At 27.4% G+C, this 21,832-nt stretch overlaps 1 protein-coding gene across 1 annotated transcript in view; it reads right to left on the bottom strand.

Moving 5' to 3' along the window:
- Positions 1-5,788: 5,788 nt before the first annotated feature.
- LOC111620181 overlaps positions 5,789-21,832 on the bottom strand; it is a 63,026-nt gene continuing 46,982 nt past the window's right edge. The window contains exons 8-9 of the mRNA XM_023362064.1: positions 17,178-17,335; positions 5,789-7,610 (exon numbers count right to left, since the gene is read on the bottom strand). Of these exons, the coding sequence (XP_023217832.1) occupies positions 6,372-7,610; positions 17,178-17,335 (1,397 nt within the window). The 3' untranslated portion in view covers positions 5,789-6,371. The remainder of the gene's footprint in view (positions 7,611-17,177; positions 17,336-21,832) is intronic.

Raw genomic sequence — 21,832 nt, forward strand, 5'->3', positions numbered from 1 at the left:
TCCAAAATACAGACATTGATAGATGAAGCTGAAAAATGAAAAAATAACAGAATAATAAAAAGAGGATATATCCAACTTACTTCTAGTGGAAAAGGTAATTATTGGAGATTAGGTCTAACTTTCAAAGAAGTGAATAGTGTTAGTAACATATGCAGAAACATAAATGAAATTAGACATTACAAAAGCATTTCAAAAAGAAAAGGCTAGTTAAAATTTCTATAATTGATTATAACAATTCTGTTTATAAATTTTAACATGATTAAGAGAATAGTATAGTAGAGGCTATACACGATGTGTATGCCTTTCCAAATGAGGTTTCAATTCCTCAATTAAATTAAAATTGTTTCCCTCAACATTCAATAGTATCAGATTAATTCCATTAACAAAATGTATTCAATCAACAGACAAAATAAATGATAAATTTTCAATGAACTGTGTAATTTATCAATTGAGAGAGCTAAAGACTCATCGGCCAGCTTGAACTGTCTTGACTTATGACAATTCAAGCTATATTACTCTATGTTATAATATAATGATGCCTATTTATGACATTTTCGGTTATGACAAGTTTAGTGAATCCGGGTCATAGTTTGTTTATAAAGTTTATATATTTTTTAATAATTAAAATTTGGAGTGTTCTGAAATTATGTTCTTGGTAATTTGATTTTATTTGATCATATGATATTTAGTACAGTTGTAAATAGGCTTTGTATTTCTGAGAATAAATGTTTATTCATCCAAAAATGTTTGGGTTGTATTTTTTGCATATATAAGAATAAATTCTTAAATAATTTGAGAAATTTATGAATTTTGTAGCAATTTTTTTTCTTAAGAAAATTTTATGTTGAATAAAGTCCACTATTGTATTATTATAATAATGTATTTTTCTTTAATATTCACTTTTATTAAATGAAAATGCTGCAATTTAAACAGTAAATAAATAAAATTAATACAATTCAAACTATTAAAATCTAAATGTTACAATTAATAATTCTGATCTTATATTTTCCATAAATAATTTTATTTAAATCAATGAGGTTGATAAAAATATATAACAAAATTATATTTTTGTTATTAATGAAAAAAGGCATATTTTAATTATTTTATTTATCAATAATAAATTTTGAATTAAAATTTTTAAGATAAACACACAACTTTAATTAATGATTCTAAAGAAAGATTTATTAATATATAAAATAAAAACTAATGCATTCTGGTATTTTTTGTTAACATTCATATCATTACTTGAATTTTATGATGTTAAAAAGAATAAACAAACTAATAACACATCAAAGAATAACTGTTAAAAAAATTTATATACAGTAGAATCCCTCTAATCCATCACTTTTGGGACTGGGGGTATGGTCGGAACACAAAAAAAATCGAATTATCAGAAAAAAGTAAAATAAACAATCTTCCCCTTTGTTCAGTCTTTGTAGCACTGCTAATTTTTCATTTAATGAAAGAGTAACGTGTTTATGTTTCACTCCTGACACGTTGAAAACACACACAACTGTACACATACACACAATGTAAAACATATACTGTAATGAACACAGAAAAACGCCACGCACGGTGAGTCAACGACAAGTCGGGACAAGTTTCTCGACTCCGACCACGGTCAGATTAACCGGAGTGACGGACTAGAGGGGTTCTACTGTAGATTGAAATTAAAATTTATTTAATAGAATATTTTAGTGGGTTTATAAAGTTATAAGCAGAAGTATTATACAGTAAGGTCTTGTTTTATGCAAGATTGATACACAATTTGTTTTCACAAATGAAGAATGATTAGATTAACTCACTTCTAACGCCACTAAGCCATGCTTATCCAGTCTGTGACATTCCAAACACATACTACTACTGAATGCCACTCACTACAGTGAATATCCTGATTTGCTAATATTTAGCTTAATTAGAGTACTTGATATGATATAATAAAAACATAAATAAAACATTTTAATTTTTTCTATTAATTATAAATGGTTACACAATAATCTGGAACTACTTGGAATGCAACACAAATTTAAATGGAATTTCATTTTATATAGTATTTTCTGACACTGAACCCATGTATAAAACAAGACCAAATGGTACTAATATAAAACCACATAGATTTTAATATTTGATTTTATTTCATTATTTTAAAATTATTTAAAACAACATCCTATAATATTTATATATAATCCCTGTTTATTTTTAATCAATCTTTTCATATCTACCAAAATAATGAATTTTTTCCACTTTGTAAAGAAGGAAGTCATTTAATATTTATCAAATTATGTATATTAAAATACATCTGTTGTAATCTTACTATACTGATTAAAAAAATCAATTAAAGTTTGATCATGATTAAACTGTCACATTTTATTAAATATTTTCAACTACACCATTTCTAATCAAAATTTTAAATACCTAGACATTTTATAAATGTCAAATTTATATTACATTTTATTTCATTTGTAAAAATTATCAGAACAACAAATTTGCATATTTATTTTGCACAAACAGACAGAGAATTCTGAAACTTCCATGTTCTAACCTCACTAAAGTTTATAAAACTTCACACAATGTACTGTGCAAAGATATCTTAAGAAATTTAAGTAAGCTGGGACCGTTGGCTGACTCTCATATGCCTTTCTAACAACTTAAATTCCCAATCAGAAAATAAAGAAAAAGTTATGTCATACAGAAAAAAGAATTCAATTTTATCTCATGGTGTGGCTAAAGAATTGATATTAACCAGTCAAATGTATAAAAAATCAAGAAAAGGATATGGCATTATGACTTATAAACAGCAAAAATTTCTTTAAAACCAGTTCTCAAAAGATGCTCAAGAAAAACAAAATTGCATTCTCTGTTCAATGGCTGTTTTATAGAATTCAAAATTATGTCTAGAACTCTAGACACTACAGAACATAATGCTCTGACATATCAAAGATATAATTAAATAACCATGACCTTATAAAAGATTCATTTTGCAACATTTAAATGCAAGTATTAAAATGAACAATTATAATCAAGGTAATATTGCATTATTCAAAGAAAACTTAATTTTATTATAAAATCTATCAAATATAAAATTGTTATTCAAAATAAAACTGTTTTCTTGATTTAAGATTTAAATAAACAATTTCCTTTCATAGTATATAATTATATATATATAATTTTTGATTTTAAAAACTGATGATGAATTGCACAATTTATATTACATAATTATATAATCCAGTTCAATTATTCAATTATTAAAAGTATTTCATTTATGATAATGGAATTTGCATAGTTATATATTCATTTTCAGGTATTTTGTGGTAAAAATAATATTGCTATTGTTTTATATAAGATAAATGAAAAAAGAGAATACTTACATTTTACAGTTTTTAGCAGAGTAATTTATAACAAAAATGTAATATTAACTTTGGTAATAATTAAAGTTACTAGTTATATAATATTTTCAATTGATTAATTTAGGTATTATGAATTGCTGTAATTACATTATTTTAAATTTAATATTTCAGAAAAGATTCTGATTTGAGAATAAATGATTCAATCAATAAAATACATATGTGAGAACTGATGTTTGAATCCCATTCAGTTGGTTTTAACTAATGAAATTTTGTTGATTATAAAACTGATCTGCCTAAATTAATTAATCAAAAACATTACACTAGCAAGTCCAGCAACATTTAATCACTTGTTAATATCTTTGGCCTATCCATACTAGTGTATATTACCATCATTATAAACATAAGAGTTTTGTGGATAATGTAATATTAAAGTTATTATGAATTAAACCATGAAGAGAATGAAAAAAATGTTGAATCTCTAAATGATAATTTTTAAAATAAATTTATCATATTGGACTGANTTTTTTTAAGTACAAAAATATAAAATAATTCTTCCAGTAAGCATCTTTATGAAATATTACTGTTTTTTAAATATAATTCTTGTTTTCTTTAAGAAATTGAATTTATACCAATATATATTTTAACATGAATATAAAATTAATTATATTTTAAAGATAAAGATTTTAAACATACACCTAAATGAAAAAAATATATTTTGTGGTCAGATAAAACTTTAATTTAATAATAGTAAAAAATTATTTAAAAAAATAAACTGATCATGAAATAATTGCAATTACTACTTTTTAAATTTTTCTCAAGGCATGAAGGCATATTGTGGAGAAATAAATTTTATGAATGATTTAAACTTGAATAATAAATAACAAAAACAAATTTATAATTGAGTAAAAAAAGTAGCAAATGTAAAAAAAAAAATATTTCAATTATGCTTCTGTATAAATTGTATTTATCAAAATTCATGCTTGTTATTTTAAAACTAAAAACAGAAAAAAAAATCAAACTATGAATTACAATTTTTTTTTAAATGACCAATTTTAAATGATTTATTAAATTAAAAAAGACTTACTCATTAATTTATCAACATTTAATAAAAAATACTTTTATAAGATGTATAAATAAAAATGCTTACTACAAAATGGTAACTTAATGTCTACGAATCTTATAGATATAAACAGAAAGATATAAAATTAATATCTTAAATCATTTTGCTTCTTCCATGAAATCAATAGGCATTTCCAGCATGTGCTAATAAAACACTCTGACTAAATACTAACGTCTGGAAATAAAACTTGAGGTAACACTATTTTAACTACTTTAACTCATTAAAAAAAATTTCAAATTCAAAAATTATAACTACACATAAAACAATCTTATAGACAAGAGTACAAAAATTTTTGTCTTAAATATATTCTAATATATAAAACAGGACAAAACACTAAACAGAATATCTTTCTGTTCATCAGAAAGATTACAGTAAGAACACACGAGGATGGAATGATTTTAGACTTCACTAGCCATCGATGTATGGGATTTTTATGGCAGTACATTATTGGTGTGACAGGAATTACAATTTGGCTTGGACATGGCCTAATCAGTGTTCTTATCACTGTGACCTTTGTTTCTTATACTCTTGATTGCCTTTTCAAGACAAACAGGAGATGCAGTCTAAAAATGACAGTTAATTTATAAAGCTTCACAATGAATACATTTCTAATATATATATANCCCATTCCCGATAACCCGGCATTTTCACAAACTCGGCCACCCGTCGGTCCACATTAGGCCGAGTTTTCGAGGTTCTACTGTATTTTTGATAGTGAACTTTGTCTCAAAACTCACGTTGAAAGGATAGTTAAATCCCTTACCATTCAATATCTTCTAAAACAACTTTACATTCTGTTTTTGGTAATTTTCAATCACTTATTGGTTACTATATACCAATCTGGTTGATGGATGCCTCCCCTCTGTTAGGAAAAAAACCACAAAAGAATTCAATAAAATATACCTAACTTTTATTAAATTCTGTAATTTACCTTTTACTAGCCACCCTAACATTGTTAGGTCCAAATTGGGTTTGCTGTCATTTCCTAATTGTGTAAAATATTTTGATATATTATAATATAATCCAATTGGACATTATGTGACCATTGTAATATCTAAGTGTTTCTCCCATGCAATTTTTGTAATTTTTCAAACATTTTTACACCCGTTTTTTAGATTATCCCTATCTCAACTTTTTTTTTTTTTTGAATTTCACAGAATATAACAGAATCTGAACACCTATTACACACTGATCACATACTGTTTTGAAACTACAATAAACAATATATAATTTTTAACTGCATTTTTTTAATATAAGTCTGACATGCAAAAATTTCTTGTTCTATTAAAACTTATCTTATTATGCAGATTAATATAACTTCCACTTTTGTAGAATAACTGCATTTTTTTAATATATATCTGACATGCAAAAATTTCTTGTTCTATTAAAACTTATCTTATTATGCAGATTAATATAACTTCCACTTGTATAGAAATCATCATTTGTTAGACAAAGGTATTATCAAATAATACGACTTTGAAATTGAATATTCATTTTTCTATCTGCTTCATTCTGTCGTTGTTGAAATTCTAATGTTTTTTACAGTGGTGATTCTAAATGATAATGTTGAACCTATGGAAAGTATGGCATGGATGAATTCACAGATGAATTAGTGCGTAATTTGGAATGTAACAAATGCAAAGGCCTCACTATTACATATACTTTGTCTTTCTTATTATATTTGCTGGCTACATTGCATAAATTTGGCTCTACTGGCCATTTTACCACAAAAAAGCAGCACAAACACAATATAAAACCCTGTAACTTTGTTGATACGCAGACTAAATTTTTCTCATTCAGATCACTATATTGTTCACTGGGACAACCATATAGACTGAATATTCAAACCATGGTTTTTCACTGAGATAAAAATATAAATCAAACAAGATTATTTCCCCTCTCTATTAAACTCCTTCTGAGGCAACTTTGTGATTATCACCTTCAGTTTCTAATTGAGACTGTACTGGAACTCCAAACCGCTTACGCCATCTTTTATACCAACCAGCACTTCCCTTGGCACCATAATGGCCATGTTTTCTAAAAATTTCCACTGCTTTTATCCTAATTTCCCTGGACTTTGGTGTACAACCTCGAGCTTTACACGATTCATACCATTCCCAAATCTCTCTATCTGCATCTGCTGATAATGCATTTCTCCCAGACCCAGTTTTAGTATGTCCATTTTCTGCAAGTTTTTGAAGTCGATCAATGTTTTTCATCCATTCAACTACTTGTTTACGACATATAAAAAAACAATTAGCAGCAGAATTACAACTCTGACGTTGGGCAACTTTAAGCACTTCAATTTTCCAAGATGGAGGATAAATCAGATCTGCTAATCCATATTCTATACAACCTTCACGTAAAATTTTAGTTTTATACCATAAATAGAACCACTTGCAAGTTCTTTCAACTTCATTTTCACCAACAGAATCAATTATTTCTTTGACTTTTTCTCTCACATCAGTATGTTTAATATTAACACTTGCTTCATTACACGCACGAATCCAGACTAAAAATTTTTCCTCTGCTGACTTACCATTACCTTCTGGATCTTTTGTAGCTGATGTTGCTAATTTCTCCCTCTCTTTTTCTTTGCACCATACTGAAACTGTTGCATGATGTACCCCAAATTTTCTGGCTGCTTTTTTATAGTTGGTTTTTGAAGCAAACTTTACAACTCTTTCTTTGAATTCTGGAGGATACTGAGCACCTTTTTTCCTTGGTGATGTAAATAAATAATCTAAATCTTCTACAGCAATTGGATCATCATCATCATTCTCTGTATCAGTATTATCTTTAATACTTAATTCATGATTATATTTCAATAAATCTTGTACTGTTAGTTTTTGAGTAGCTGTGTTACTAAATATTCCAACAGGATACGCTTTACATTTTTCTTCTTCTTCACAAACTGGTTCATTAGACTGAGGAAATGCATTTTGTTCATCTTCATTATTCAATCTTATCCTCTTTACAGCAGTATAATCAGAATAATTATCTTCTGTTGCATCACTGGTAGCTATATTATCTGACAAGGCACTATTTTCAAATGTTAGGACTGAATACTGCTTGTTTTCCGACTGTTTATCCGTAACAGATGTATTGTAAGTTTCTTTATTTCCATCATCATCTACACAAGGCTGAAACAGAAAATATCTCACATTAATAAATAAAATATATAAAAATTGGCAAGATTAAAATTAATAATAATCAGATGTTAAATATATTAATTTTACATTAGCTATTTAGTACTAAACTGTAGTAATTAAAAAAATTAAATAAATAAAAATTTTAACCGTTTTATGGTTTGACAACTAAATTAGAAAATGTATTAGAGTTTCAAAGAAGTATAATCACAAATAATAACTTCTTACTTGAAAATGACTGAAAATGCAAATTACATTAATTTATATAAAATTTATTTCATTATTAAATTCAATAAAGATCATCATCTAACTATTATAATTACTAATAACTTCCTAATTTGTTGCTATAAATTCAATTAGTCATTAAATACTAAATTAAACTTACAAAATATATATGAATGTTAAAACAAATTCTTCACAGCATATGTAATATATAAATCTAATTTTATTATAAAGATCAAAAACTTTGATTTCTAGAACTGTTTTCTGACACAATTTCCATTATTATAGATTAAATAAAGACTTGTGCAATTCTTTAGTGTCTAACAATAGAAAATAGTTACAAGGAATAAAAATTTTCCTACAAATAAAGTTATTTATACATTCTTTTATAAATTTAATGGAAAATAACATCATCACATGCATAAATATATGATTTTTTACAATAAGATTGTTTATTTTGCTTTTTGTTGCAATATTTTGATAATATTTAAGATGATAATTATAAAATAAAACATAAATGTACAGTACTTTTCATATACTTTAAATAAGTTGTTATTATAACAATTCATTGATGTATGATTCAAATTAATTTCAACTCCTGATGATGAGTATATGTAGTACTTGAAAATTATAGTTTTTCTTTATGTATTGAATTTTAGTAAAATAAAGAATTATCTTACTAAAACATGGACTCTATCTGGATAATATAAAAGTCATATTATCCAAACTGAGTCCATGTTTTAGTAAGATAATTTAGTCTTGTTCAACAAATTTCTATTTGTTAATGCTATATTTCTTATCAATTAATTATTTTCAGCAAAAACAAGGTTAATTAACTAAAGTTTAAAATGCATTATTTAAGAAATTTTTCCTTCTCTTCAGTAGATATTTAACTTACCTAAACTACAATACACATTATTTTTCTCACAGTGCATTTAAAATTTGGTTCTATGCACAAGTTTTAAGTATTGTAACCATGCAATTACATTATTATTATTATTATTATTGTTGTTGTTGTGTTTAGTGGGTTATACTCGGTTCACATCGATGGCTGTGTACTATGCCAGACCAGAGTCAAGGCATAGCAACCAAAAACTAAAATTAAATAAGTTTGTCAGTGTCTTTTTCCTTATTAAATTTCCTAACAATATGGCATGTATTCAATATAGTGACCTTCTGTAGTGTGATGTATGTATTTCTATTCAATTGTAATGTTCCCATGCTTTTGTGTAGTGTGTGTGGTATCACACCTGTACAGGAGAGAACGACAGGTACAGGTACAATAAGCACCCTATCCATCCTTCACAGATGCCTTATTTCCTGGGCAAGTTCTGTGTATTTGCTAACTTTTTCAGTGCATATGTTTTGTACATTGTGAATGTTTGGAATGGCTATGTCTATAATGTATGTGATTTTATTGTGTTTGTCAATGAGTGTGATGTCTGGTCTGTTGTGGTAAATTGTTTTATCTGTGATAATGGCTCTGTCGTAGTACATTTTGTGCATGTTGTTTTCCAATACTGTCTGTGGAATGTATTTGTAGTATGGCTCGTGGATGTCTAATAATTTGTGTTTGTTTTCAAGTTCTTGGTGTATTATATTTGCTACCTGATTATACCTGTAAATAATCTGTTTGTGCCAACAGCTTGTACCCAGAAGTAATGTGTTGTATAGTTTCTGGCATGATGTGACATTTTCTGCATGTGTCATTTGTGAGGGTTGTATCTTTGAGTATGTGTTTTCTGTAGTTTTTAGTGTTTATGACGTGATCCTGTATGGCAATCATGAATCCTTCCGTCCCCCCAAAGAGGCATCCCCGATCTATCCAGCTGTGACGCATTTTGTCAACAAAATCCTGGGCCAGGTCATAAGGATGCTTGCTATGGAGTGCCTTTTGAGCCCACAATTGCTTGATGGTGTCTGTGCTTTTTATATGTTGTATCATGTCTGTATGATTGAGTGTAAGCTTAATGGTGTGTTATTTGAGTCTGCTACAGTTACTGCTTTATGTAACTGTGATGTTTCTCATTTCTTGTAGAAAACCTCTCACAGTGACTGTATTTGTTTATAATGAAGGTTTATAATGTCAATCAGACCATGTCCGCCATCTTTATGTGGAAGGGTTAATCTTTCTATGGTGGATTTAGGATGATGATGTTTATGCTTAGTAAGTGTTGTTCTTGTTTTCCTTTGGAGTTGCTCGAGATCTGTGTGAGTCCAATGCATAATTCCAAAACAGTATGTGAGTAATTTTTAATCAATTTTAAAATACACTCAAACTTCAGGTTTTGAACTTCCTAAAAGTTGTTTGAAAACCAATATGTTCTAAAACCAAAACAAATTTTACCATAAGAAACAATATAAAATGGATTAATCCATTCCTAACCCCCAAAACAAAACCTTTTTAACTGTTTTTCATGCATAAAAATGCCTATAAAGGCAATATATTATTATTTTATCTATATCTACATCTATATTTATTCTATATATATGAAAAGCAAAATGTTCTGTCACTGCCAACTGAAATTGAAACCAACATGTTACAAAGAAGTGCTATATATATGGAGACTCAACTCTGACTGCCAGCATAAAATATAACCAAATCAATCAACACAGACAACACATACTTTATCCACACTTTCCAAAATATTATGCTTCAATTGATTTGATTTCAATTTAAATTTAAATTAATTAATTTTAACTTTATTTTAAATTTTAGTTTCAGTTTTGGTGTAAAAGTCAGAGTTTTAATTATTATTTTATTATTTTTAGTTTTAATTAACTGATTACCTCGCATAGTATTAGTAAATCTTAAGTACTAATATTATAATATGTAATATTATATTAATAAAATTTGCCATTTAATTTAAGTTAAGCATATTTAAATACAAATTCGTGAATGCCATTTATGTTATGTGAATGTCAATTAACACAATTTTTATTAATTAATTTGATTTAAATTGAATTGTGGCATGTACCAAAAAAAAACAGAAATAGTATCTTTCCTGCATATGCATTGAAATGTAATTTAGGCTAAATAGCAACATTATCAATGATTTGTATTGTGAAGCAAGGCAATCTCAGCACCACAGAAGTCTTGTTGATTAGTTGAATTGTCAAATTTCTCTAACACAGGAAGTATAAGAAGTTAACCATGGGTGGCTGGCTCTGCTGAGTAGCTTGTTCAACAACTGAATTATCACACAGCAACTGGAGCAAATATGGCATTCAAAATTTTGTTCATAAACTGAATTGTTTGAAAAAAGGAGCATTCAAAACTTGAGGTTTGATTGTATCTATTACAAAATTTGAATGTTTGATGTAATTTGGCTTTAATAATGTTCAAAATATTGTTCTTTCAAGAAAACTGTTATTTTGATAATCATGCTGAGATTATAAAGTGTCTGAACTAATTTTTAAAATAAATATATTAATGCTCCTTACTATACACTATGGTTTATAAAGAATAGTAAATGAATTAATACATAAAAATTTAATTGAAACATTTAGTTATTACAAGTGTTATATAATAATTTAAATTACTTTGGACATTAGCCATTATAATTCATTACCATAAAGAATTTTTAAGACTTTTTATTAAACATAAATATTAATTCATATTGAATATACAACATTAAAAAATAAATACAGTAATTTTATTTTAACAAATGAATACAATTGTTATATAATATTCATAAAAAGAAAATAATAATTTACAAAATTAAACAAATATTTGAATAAAATCTTTTATTGTATTGCATTAATTGCAATAGTCTCTTATATAATTTATGAGTTTTTTTGCAATGATACTACTGTAGCATAGTTGTTTCACCATATTTATATTATGAAATATTGTTTGATTCCAAGGTGAATGGCTATATTATTATTCTATAAATATCATTCAGTGCAGAAAATTTGCATTACAGTATATTAAATTGAAATACAGTAGAGCGTCGATTATCTGAAAGTCAATTATCTGAAAGAATTCCAGTCGGCAAATTTAAATTTTCGCCAGTGCTGTGGCGCTGCAATCTTTGGCTATGTCTTGGGCTACTCAAATATTTTACGTTTTTGATACTAAATTAACTTCTGAAGTATAATTTTTTATTGTTTTTATATTTTTCAATATATTTATTTTGTTTGTACAAAATCTATACTAATATTATAAAGAGGTAATGTTTGTATGTATGTAAGTTTGTACGCAGCAGGTAATCTCCGAAACTACGCATCCGATTTCAAAAATTCTTTCACCAATATTTAGAATGGAACTTCAGGGTGGACATAGGCTGTATATTATTCCGTTAAACATGGGAGATGGACAGTTCTTTACGGTAAGCCTTCTCCGTAAGGCTTACCGTAAAGAACTTTGCTTCTATTTATACTATTTTAGATGTGGTTTTTTGCATTTTTGATTGCGTTTTAATAGAGTACGTCAACAGAATGTACACTAAGAAGGGATTTTTCGATATTTCCCTTGTGGGGGAGAGGGACAGAATTAAGGCTTACTGTGAAGAACTTGGCTTCTATTATACTATTTTAGATGCGAGTTTTTGCATTTTTGATTGCGTTTTAATAGGGTATGTCAACAGAATGTACACTAAGAAGAAATTTTTCGAAAAATTCCCCCCCACGGGGGAAGTGTTATACATTTATAATAGATACATTTTGAGCCACAACAAGGCGTGGCGGGGTCTGCTAGTAAAGAAATAATTTTTAATGATACAATAGTCTTCATTAGGCTTAACATCGACGAAAGTTCAACGTGATGTGACACGTAATGGAGAAAAATTTCAACATGGGATAGATTAATATATTTTTTCGTACATAATTGGTTATCCGAAACATCGATTTTCTGAACCCCAGTCCCCAATTGATTCGGATAATTGACGCTCTACTGTATTGTTGTAAAATTTTTCTTTGGTTTCAATTTGTATACCATACCAACTTCATCCATTTTTGTTGTGATTACTTTTGTTGTAAAGCAACTCTTTTTAAGTAGTTTTCTAAATTATTTAATTGATTTCAATATAAAAATATATAAAATACAAGAAAAACTCTGTCTCTTATTTTAATTCTTACACTTCATCATACAATTATAAGTTATGATAGGTTACTTATAATTGTATGAAGTGTAAGAATTAAAATAATTATTTCTTGATTTAAGTGTTGTTTGAATGTTTTAATCACCTCTGAAGTCGGAAGAGAGAGTTTTTTTTTCTTGTATTTTATAAATTTTTAAATTAAAATAATTTTCGACTCCATTGAATACTTTTTAAATTTTTATCATTTTTATGATTTTAATATATATACTGAAATAATATTTAACATCAAAATTGTTGAAAATAAAGTTATTTTACAGAATACGAATAAAGTTACTTAAAATGAAAAAAATATATTAAAATGACTATTTCAATACAATCAGAAAAATCAATTTATCAATTTTTCTCCATACACCATTATTTTTATCCATTTTAATAAAGAGAAACAAAATTCTAACAGAAAAAGTTTTAGTTACTTTTAGAAATTTAAATGATATAATTAAAGAAATTAGAAAAGATATTATTAAATGGCCAGATGGCTGGTGTGATTAAAACATGTCTATCACTCTGGGTCCTGGGATCAAATCTGGATGAGCAACCCCAGATATTATTTATGAGTTGTCTGTCCCAGATACTGTATATCTGACCCCATTTATCACCATCTGATCACCTCCCCTGTAGTCCTGAGTGAATCCACGATTGATATGGAGAAAGTTCTCAATACCCACAGACAAGAAAAAAGTTATCGTTATTTAAGATTTAAACTTCAGAATGTAATTATTTTTTTATTATAAAACATAAAAACATAAGTGTCATCCAGTTTATAATACTCACCAACTAGATGAAACTGAAATGTAGATAAATTATAATAATGAAATATAAATAGACAGGAATTCCACTGTATAAAACACATATCTACCAAATAATAAATTTCTATATCATTACTCTTTTCATATTTAAATTACAGTTAATTTTTACTTCCCTTTAATGAAAATTTAAACAAACTTTATTTTAGAACTGACAGTAAATCTCTATTGTATAAAAGGAACAAGAATCTAATAATGCAAAAAACTTTTTGTTTTAAAATTTTCATTGAAAAATTTTGATTTTAAATTTTAAGATTTGTTTATTTAACAGGCTAATAACTTTTAAAATGTTTAAATGTTTTCTACTTGCATATTAAATACATGTATCATCATCAAGTGTTGTGAATTGTATAAAATTAATTATAACTTTAAAAAAAATTTCATTAATGATTCATTAAGAAATAATGGATAATACATGATTATTTTGTAGATAATGTAAATGCATTGTTTTCTAACTTCAATCTTCATAAGAATCCTTCCTTCCATTCTATTAAAGTGGTCAGATCGATATAAATATATGAATTAAGTATATCAAATATTTCATCAAATGAAAAAACATATGGTACATGTTGTATTTTTCCAAATTACAATATTTATTTCCACTGTTCACTTCTTTACCTTGATTTTCTTTCATTATAAGCTTATTCATATTTCTCACTTTAATATCTTTTAAATTTATGATGCTGCATTAAAATTTTCAATCCATCAGTAGTAGCTGTAGTAGTAGTAGTTTCATTAACCTGAAAATATTTCATTATCTGTGAAATACTTTATTATTAGTATGTAGTTCCCAATCAATTTATTAAACCACTGATAAAGTAATATATAAAAATAGAAATATTAGAAATTTGAATACAAATAAGAAATATAAATTGCAAGAGAAAGATTGAAAAAATAATACATTTCAAGAAACAACTAATATTATCAAAATTTGTAAATACAATTTTATTATTATATCATTTTACAATTGAAAATTAATTTTAATTTGGAAAAAGTTTTAATGTAGGCTCATTTAACTATCAGAATGAAATTTTAAATTAATTCTAGTTTTCAAAAAGAAAGAAAAAAAATGTCATTTTATTATTTTATTTATTTATTTTTTGAAAACTAATCTGTATTTATTACAGAATATTTTTATAAAATCACAGTGATATAATAAACTGATAAGAACCTGAATTCAATGTAATATTGTATAAAATAAAACACATCAAAACAATCCATAAAACATTCAACTTACCTCAATTAAAACAATGCCATATGCTCTTTCTCCAATATGTGCATTTAATATTATTTTCTTCAGTTCACCCGATTATTTCTTGCCACAACTTAGTCTTTATAGTGATTTCAATAACAAACAGTTATTATTTAATTTAATATTAACGTTAAAACTCAATTAATTTGTAGCTATTTGATCTCTTTTCCAGTTTTACTAATAAATCAAGATGTTTTAATATAAACACACAAATATAAAATTCATCTTTATACTTCCAATCCTTTTTAAATAAACAGATAAATATAAAATAATTTCAATTAAATACCACATGTTGTATTTTTGTACTTATGATATTTTATTACAAACATACATTATTAACTAAAAATCATTGAATAATACTGAATACTTAAGTAATACTCATAAATTTGCATACTAACAGAATTATGACATTAGCAACAAGATATATATATATGAGGGGGCTTCAAAAAGTTCATGGAAAAAGGATAGTATGAAAAAATGATTTCAGTTATGATGTTTATTTTTCAACATATGCTCCATTAAGGTCAAACACTTCTGCAAATGTTGATACCAGCCTTTAAGTTCATCTGACTAGAACTGAGGATCTTGTGATCTGACCCATGTCAGAGCAGCTCTTTTTACATCTTCAACTGATGGAAAATTGGTACCTTTCAGTGACTTATCCATTTGTAGGTTGTTGACTTCTTTGGAGCGTTATCACCATAAACTTGTTTCAGAGCATCAATGATTTGCCTATTCACCCAATCAAGAATTTTTGTTCTGATCTCGATTTTGGTGGATTCCATGTTGCTCGAATGGTGCTTGACTTTCAACTGGCGGCACTGCGTTCTTACCTGCATTTAAGAGTTCATGTTTGAACATGTTATAACACGTTAGTACAAGAATGTTCAGGTGCATTGAAATCAAAATCCTTCCAAACAATTCTTAGTTACGGACTTCTTCCATGAACTTTTTGAAGCACCCACATATATATATTCAGTTACATTTATAACAACTAGAAAGTATGTTTTTTACTAGAATTGTCTGTAATAAATAAATTTTCTATCTATAATAGATACTTGCAGTGTTCTCATCAAGCTAATTTAGCTGGTGAGAACACTGCAATAATTCCCTCATCAGCTAAAATATTTTAAAATTTATATTGTTTTATTTACCATATTTCTGTGCATATTTTTGCCACTGCATATTTCCAAGAAATGTTTTTAGGGAAAACAAAATGTTAGATTATTTTTCATAGAATTTCTTGCAAATATTCTTGCTTCTTGTCTGAATTAATGCTTTCTGATGTAGCCCAAAGTTGGGTGATTGCACAGACTTATCACACTTTGTAGGTTAAGTAATGAGGTCAGAGATCAAGTTCAAAAGTATATGCTTTATTATTGATAATATTGGAAATGCACTTTGGATTGTGATAAGTCTATTCAATCAGCCAACTTTGGACAACATCAAGAAGCAACATCAAAAATCTGGTAATTAGTTTTTAGTGAAAACTAAAGTAGAAATATATGTGAATTAGAATAAAATTAACTTAATTACAAAAGTAACAGTTATAACAGTGTAATCTATATACAGAGTGAGATTAAACTTATTCTTAAATTAATCAAACTTTTCTGTTCCAAATTAGAATGATCATAGTTCGATTCAATTTATTAAGTGCAACTGTCAAGAACTTTTCTGATTTGAATTCATCCCAAACAACAAATATTCTGCTAAAAACAATCTATAATATTTTCTTTAAATTATTATAAGAGAAAAATAAAACATCATTAAAAAAAACAAAAAAGTATTTTTTTGAAATCAAATGATATGCAATTCTAGAAATTTTAAAAGATTTCATTCAATTGTTACACTATCAGTTGACATTTTGATATTAGAATTTTTATCAACAGAATTTAGAAAATTCATATTAAATATGATTCTAAACAGTAATTTATGATTAAAATTTTTTGTTTTGATTTTAATCATAAAAATAAAATTTCAAATGTTTGAAAATTAATTATATTTTATTTAATTCTTTATAAGATTACTTTAAATATTTCAAAAATTTTTTAAGAAGCAGAATTTTACTTGATACTAATAGAAAATAAACATCAAAATATTATTTCAACAATAATTTTCAAAATGTAATATATCGTTCATTTTATTTAACATGCAATATTTTCAATAATAAAAATAAATATACCTCTATATTTTCAATAATATCTTCAACTTGACAACCTTTTGATTTTCTTACTTCACACCAATGCTTATACCATTCATCATTGGCAAAGAAATTATAACCTAATTTACTACAGAAGACTTCTGCCTGTGTACATAGCATTCGTTTTGTAACTTGTTTTCCTGCATATAAATACTATAAAATTACTCTTATATTTAAATTATTATTTAAAACAAAAAAGAAAAATAATAGACTACTATAATTTTCTGCAAATAACTTGCAGGTTATCTGTGATTAAAAGTCAATTTGAAAGCAAGTGCAGATTATGTAATGATGCAGGCTACCACAAATTTGAAATTGCAATTATGATCTCATCCAACAGCTTTTCCTTTGTCTAAACTTAGAAAAAGCATCTTCCAAAACAATAAAAATCTTAACATGTCAAATATAATCATCTGTCATTGCATTTTTTTCAGACACCACTAGAGACAAATAAACATGCCTCATCTTTAGCTCTCTCCTATTTTCTGGCCCAAATTTGATATTATTAGACACTCCTTGAAGTGTTGCTTGAATGATGATAAATTTTCAGTAATTCCTCTCTTACATATATCGTTATCTAGTACAATGCCAGACCAAAGTCAAGACATAACTACAGGAAAAAATATTTTCTTTACGTACTGTTAGTGGATGTATTTGTGTTTAAGAATTCCCTGATTATGTGGCATATGTTTAGTATGGCAGTCTTCTGCAGTGTGATTGATATATAGTATAACCTCCGAAAAGCAAACATCAGGACCAAGAAATTTGTCCACTATTTAGAGGTGTCTGTTATTCGGAGGTACATTAATGCCAACAGCCATATTGTATTTTTACTCTGGTCATTATAAAGTGAAGAACATGATGGATTACGAAAACATCAAATTTGCATCAGGAATTAGGAATGTGAAAATACCAAAAATTATACATAGCATACATAATTAATACACACACACACTGTATGTATGTATGTATATATATATATATTATTTATCTTTTCAGCTGTAAAAATCACATTTTAATTGAATTCTAAATAGCAAACAGATTGTACAGGACACTTTATTTAAATGGAGCATAAAAAATATGACAAAACATAAACATTAATTAATTATTAATTCATAAAAACAATCTGGGCAGAAGTAATAAAAAGAAAAATGAAACTGTTATTATGAACAGAAGGGTGAACAAAGTTTGGTTTAGGTAGTGAGAGATTGAATATTTTGAGTTATGAAGGTGATTTGCTAGCCACTTTAAGGAATAAGAAATGTATTTGGTATTCTTGCATTTATAACATTATTTAAGCAACTAATAAAATCTGATATAGTTATTTGTTTGCTTTGTAGTTATCGAGTAGGTGTAATTTTTCAAACATTTTTTGATTTTGTTTTTCAATAACCAATTTATTAAAAATTATAATTTAGCCACTACAAAGCTGTTAAGTTCATAAATTACATTATAAATGTATGAAAACTAAATATGTTCCTACACTTTAAAGTGCCAGCAAATCGCCTTCATAATATGATCTTTGAACTTTCATAAATAAATGCTGTTGTCTTATCCTTAAAACTGTTTTATTTTTTCCCCATTACTACTGTACTACAATTCTTGTCAAATGAATGAATAACATGGGAAAAGTTTATGGTTTCTTTGTACAGTAAGCTTAATTCCAACAATAAAATAGAAGTTTAATAACATCAATATATATGACAATAAGCGATGATTGACAACTTAATCAGATTAGTCTTCTCTAACAGATAATGAATATTGTTTGGTTTTTACAATCTGCCCTCCTCCTCTATTTCTATTTTAAGCCAGTTTTTATTCAATGCCTACAGTAAAACTCATCCTCTGAAAGAGTATTTGAACTGATTTTTTGTTTTAGTTTTAAAATATTTCATACATAATAAATTCTTTCATAATTAAATAAATAAAACAAGAACTTATACTGGAATAAATGTAAATAATATAAGTAACACCTTTAACTATCCAGCAATAAAAATGTTTAATGTGACAAAAAGAATTATTCTTAAGAATTAAATTATTAAGAAGTTTCAGAATCAGAATCACAGCATCCNTTTTGTTTTAGTTTTAAAATATTTCATACATAATAAATTCTTTCATAATTAAATAAATAAAACAAGAACTTATACTGGAATAAATGTAAATAATATAAGTAACACCTTTAACTATCCAGCAATAAAAATGTTTAATGTGACAAAAATGTTTTCAACCGTTTTTTTTAACAGCCATCTTCAGTTGAACCAATATTAAAAAAGAGCATTAAAATGGAATGTATGAAACACAAATTGAACAGAATCCAAAACGCGCATGCACAGTTCATCTGACTTGCGTCTTTGGATTATCTGTAAATAACTTACAAATAACATAAAATAAAGCTGCCAACAGGGAAATATACGTTGATTATATCGTATTAATCTGCGTTATTGTAAAAAGATTTCCAGGCATAAGATAACCCTTTCGCATCTCTACGATTAATGCATTCCTTTCTTATGTGAGCATTGTGTGTCTCTACTTTTTCAAGATGCTTCACTGCTTGTTTGGAATTTGTGACTCTAATAATTGAGGCTTGATCCTAATATACCTTGACCTCCTGCTGTTTGGCAAATGCTGTGAGCACTGTGCTATCCATGCTCTTACTCACAGAGTATTTGTGTTCATTGAGTCTTTGCTTTAACTGCCGCATAGTTGCACCAACGTAAACAAGATCAGAGTTGAAACGCTGATCTTTTATATAGGTATAGAATATACTCCTGGTAAATTATTTTACTTTTCCTTTCTCTTATTGTTTCTTAACACTTTGTAGATCATTGGATTATGCCAATATACTATTCGTAGATTATTACTGTTAGCAACTCTCCTAATCATTTTGTTTAAAAAAGGAAAATAATTAATTACTACTATTCTTTCCTGGGTCATTTTGGGAGGATGCTGATTCTAATTCTGAAAATTTGTAATAAGCTCATCTACCTCTCTTCTCCAGTAACCCTGCTGCAATACCACAAGCAAATTGTAGAGCTGGCCAACTTAGTACGTTATACATCATTTTTCGATTTTGAAGAAAAAGACATCTACAAGGAAGAGGGGTGCCAATGGGTAGCCCAATGTCTGCTGTCTTATGTGAATTAGTCTTGCATCAGCTGGAAAGCAATATCCTGCCCATTTTTCAAAACAACATAATATTATACTCTAGATACGTAGATGATATTTTCATTCTGTGGAGAAATGATAACAACGCGCAATGTTTTCTAAACACAGTCAACAATAACCCATATGGTTTGACATTGGATTTAGAGCACGAGAGTGCTAATAATATTAACTTCCTCGATCTAGCTATCACGTGCAAAGAAGGAGAAATCTGGGCGGACATTTATCGCAAACCAATTTATCAATCCATTATTATTCCGAGGAATTCTATCGATCCTAGGCACATTAAATATGCAGCGTTTCGGGCAGGGATTAAATGGGCATATACTCATTGCACAAGTGTATATGATACTTATAAAGAGTTAGATTACATTAGGAAGACAGCAATGCAGCAGGGTTACTGGAGAAGAGAGGTAGATGAGCTTATTACGAAGTTTCAGAATTAGAATCGGCATCCTCCCAAAATGACCCAGGAAAGAATAGTAGTAATTAATTATTTTCCTTTTTTAAACAAAATGATTAGGAGAGTTGCTAACAGTAATAATCTACGAATAGTAAATTGGCATAATCCAATGATCTACAGAGTGTTAAGAAACAATAAGAGAAAGGAAAAGCAAAATAATTTACCAGGAGTATATTCTATACCTATATAAAAGATCAGCGTTTCAACTCTGACCTTGTTTACGTTGGTGCAACTATGCGGCAGTTAAAGCAAAGACTCAATGAACACAAATACTCTGTGAGTAAGAGCATGGATAGCACAGTGCTCACAGCATTTGCCAAACAGCAGGAGGTCAAGGTATATTAGGATCAAGCCTCAATTATTAGAGTCACAAATTCCAAACAAGCAGTGAAGCATCTTGAAAAGGTAGAGACACACAATGCTCACATAAGCAAGGAATGCATTAATCGTAGAGATGCGAAAGGGTTATCTTATGCCTGGAAATCTTTTTACAATAACGCAGATTAATACGATATAATCAACGTATATTTCCCTGTTGGCAGCTTTATTTTATGTTATTTGTAAGTTATTTACAGATAATCCAAAGACGCAAGTCAGATGAACTGTGCATGCGCGTTTTGGATTCTGTTCAATTTGTGTTTCATACATTCCATTTTAATGCTCTTTTTTAATATTGGTTCAACTGAAGATGGCTGTTAAAAAAAAACGGTTGAAAACATTTTTGTCACATTAACCATTTTTATTGCTGGATAGTTAAAGGTGTTATTTATATTCTTTCATAATATTGAAGGCAGGACTTTGTGTTTTGACAAGAGATTATGGACAACAGCATCTATTATTTAAAGGTAAATATAACAGATGTCCTATTTGAAGGGTCTGGGGATTGTAAAATTGTTAAGTAGGAGTGTCCACAATTTAGGACTGTCCATTAATAGAGGTTTCACTATATATGTCATTGTGAAGCCTGTTTCTAGACTTTTGTGTAGTGTATGTGGTATGACCCCGTACAAAA

The sequence above is a fragment of the Centruroides sculpturatus genome, unplaced genomic scaffold (genome assembly GCF_000671375.1).
Source record: "Centruroides sculpturatus isolate CEXI.00-Female unplaced genomic scaffold, Cexi_2.0 scaffold206, whole genome shotgun sequence".
Taxonomy (NCBI): Eukaryota; Metazoa; Arthropoda; class Arachnida; order Scorpiones; family Buthidae; genus Centruroides; species Centruroides sculpturatus.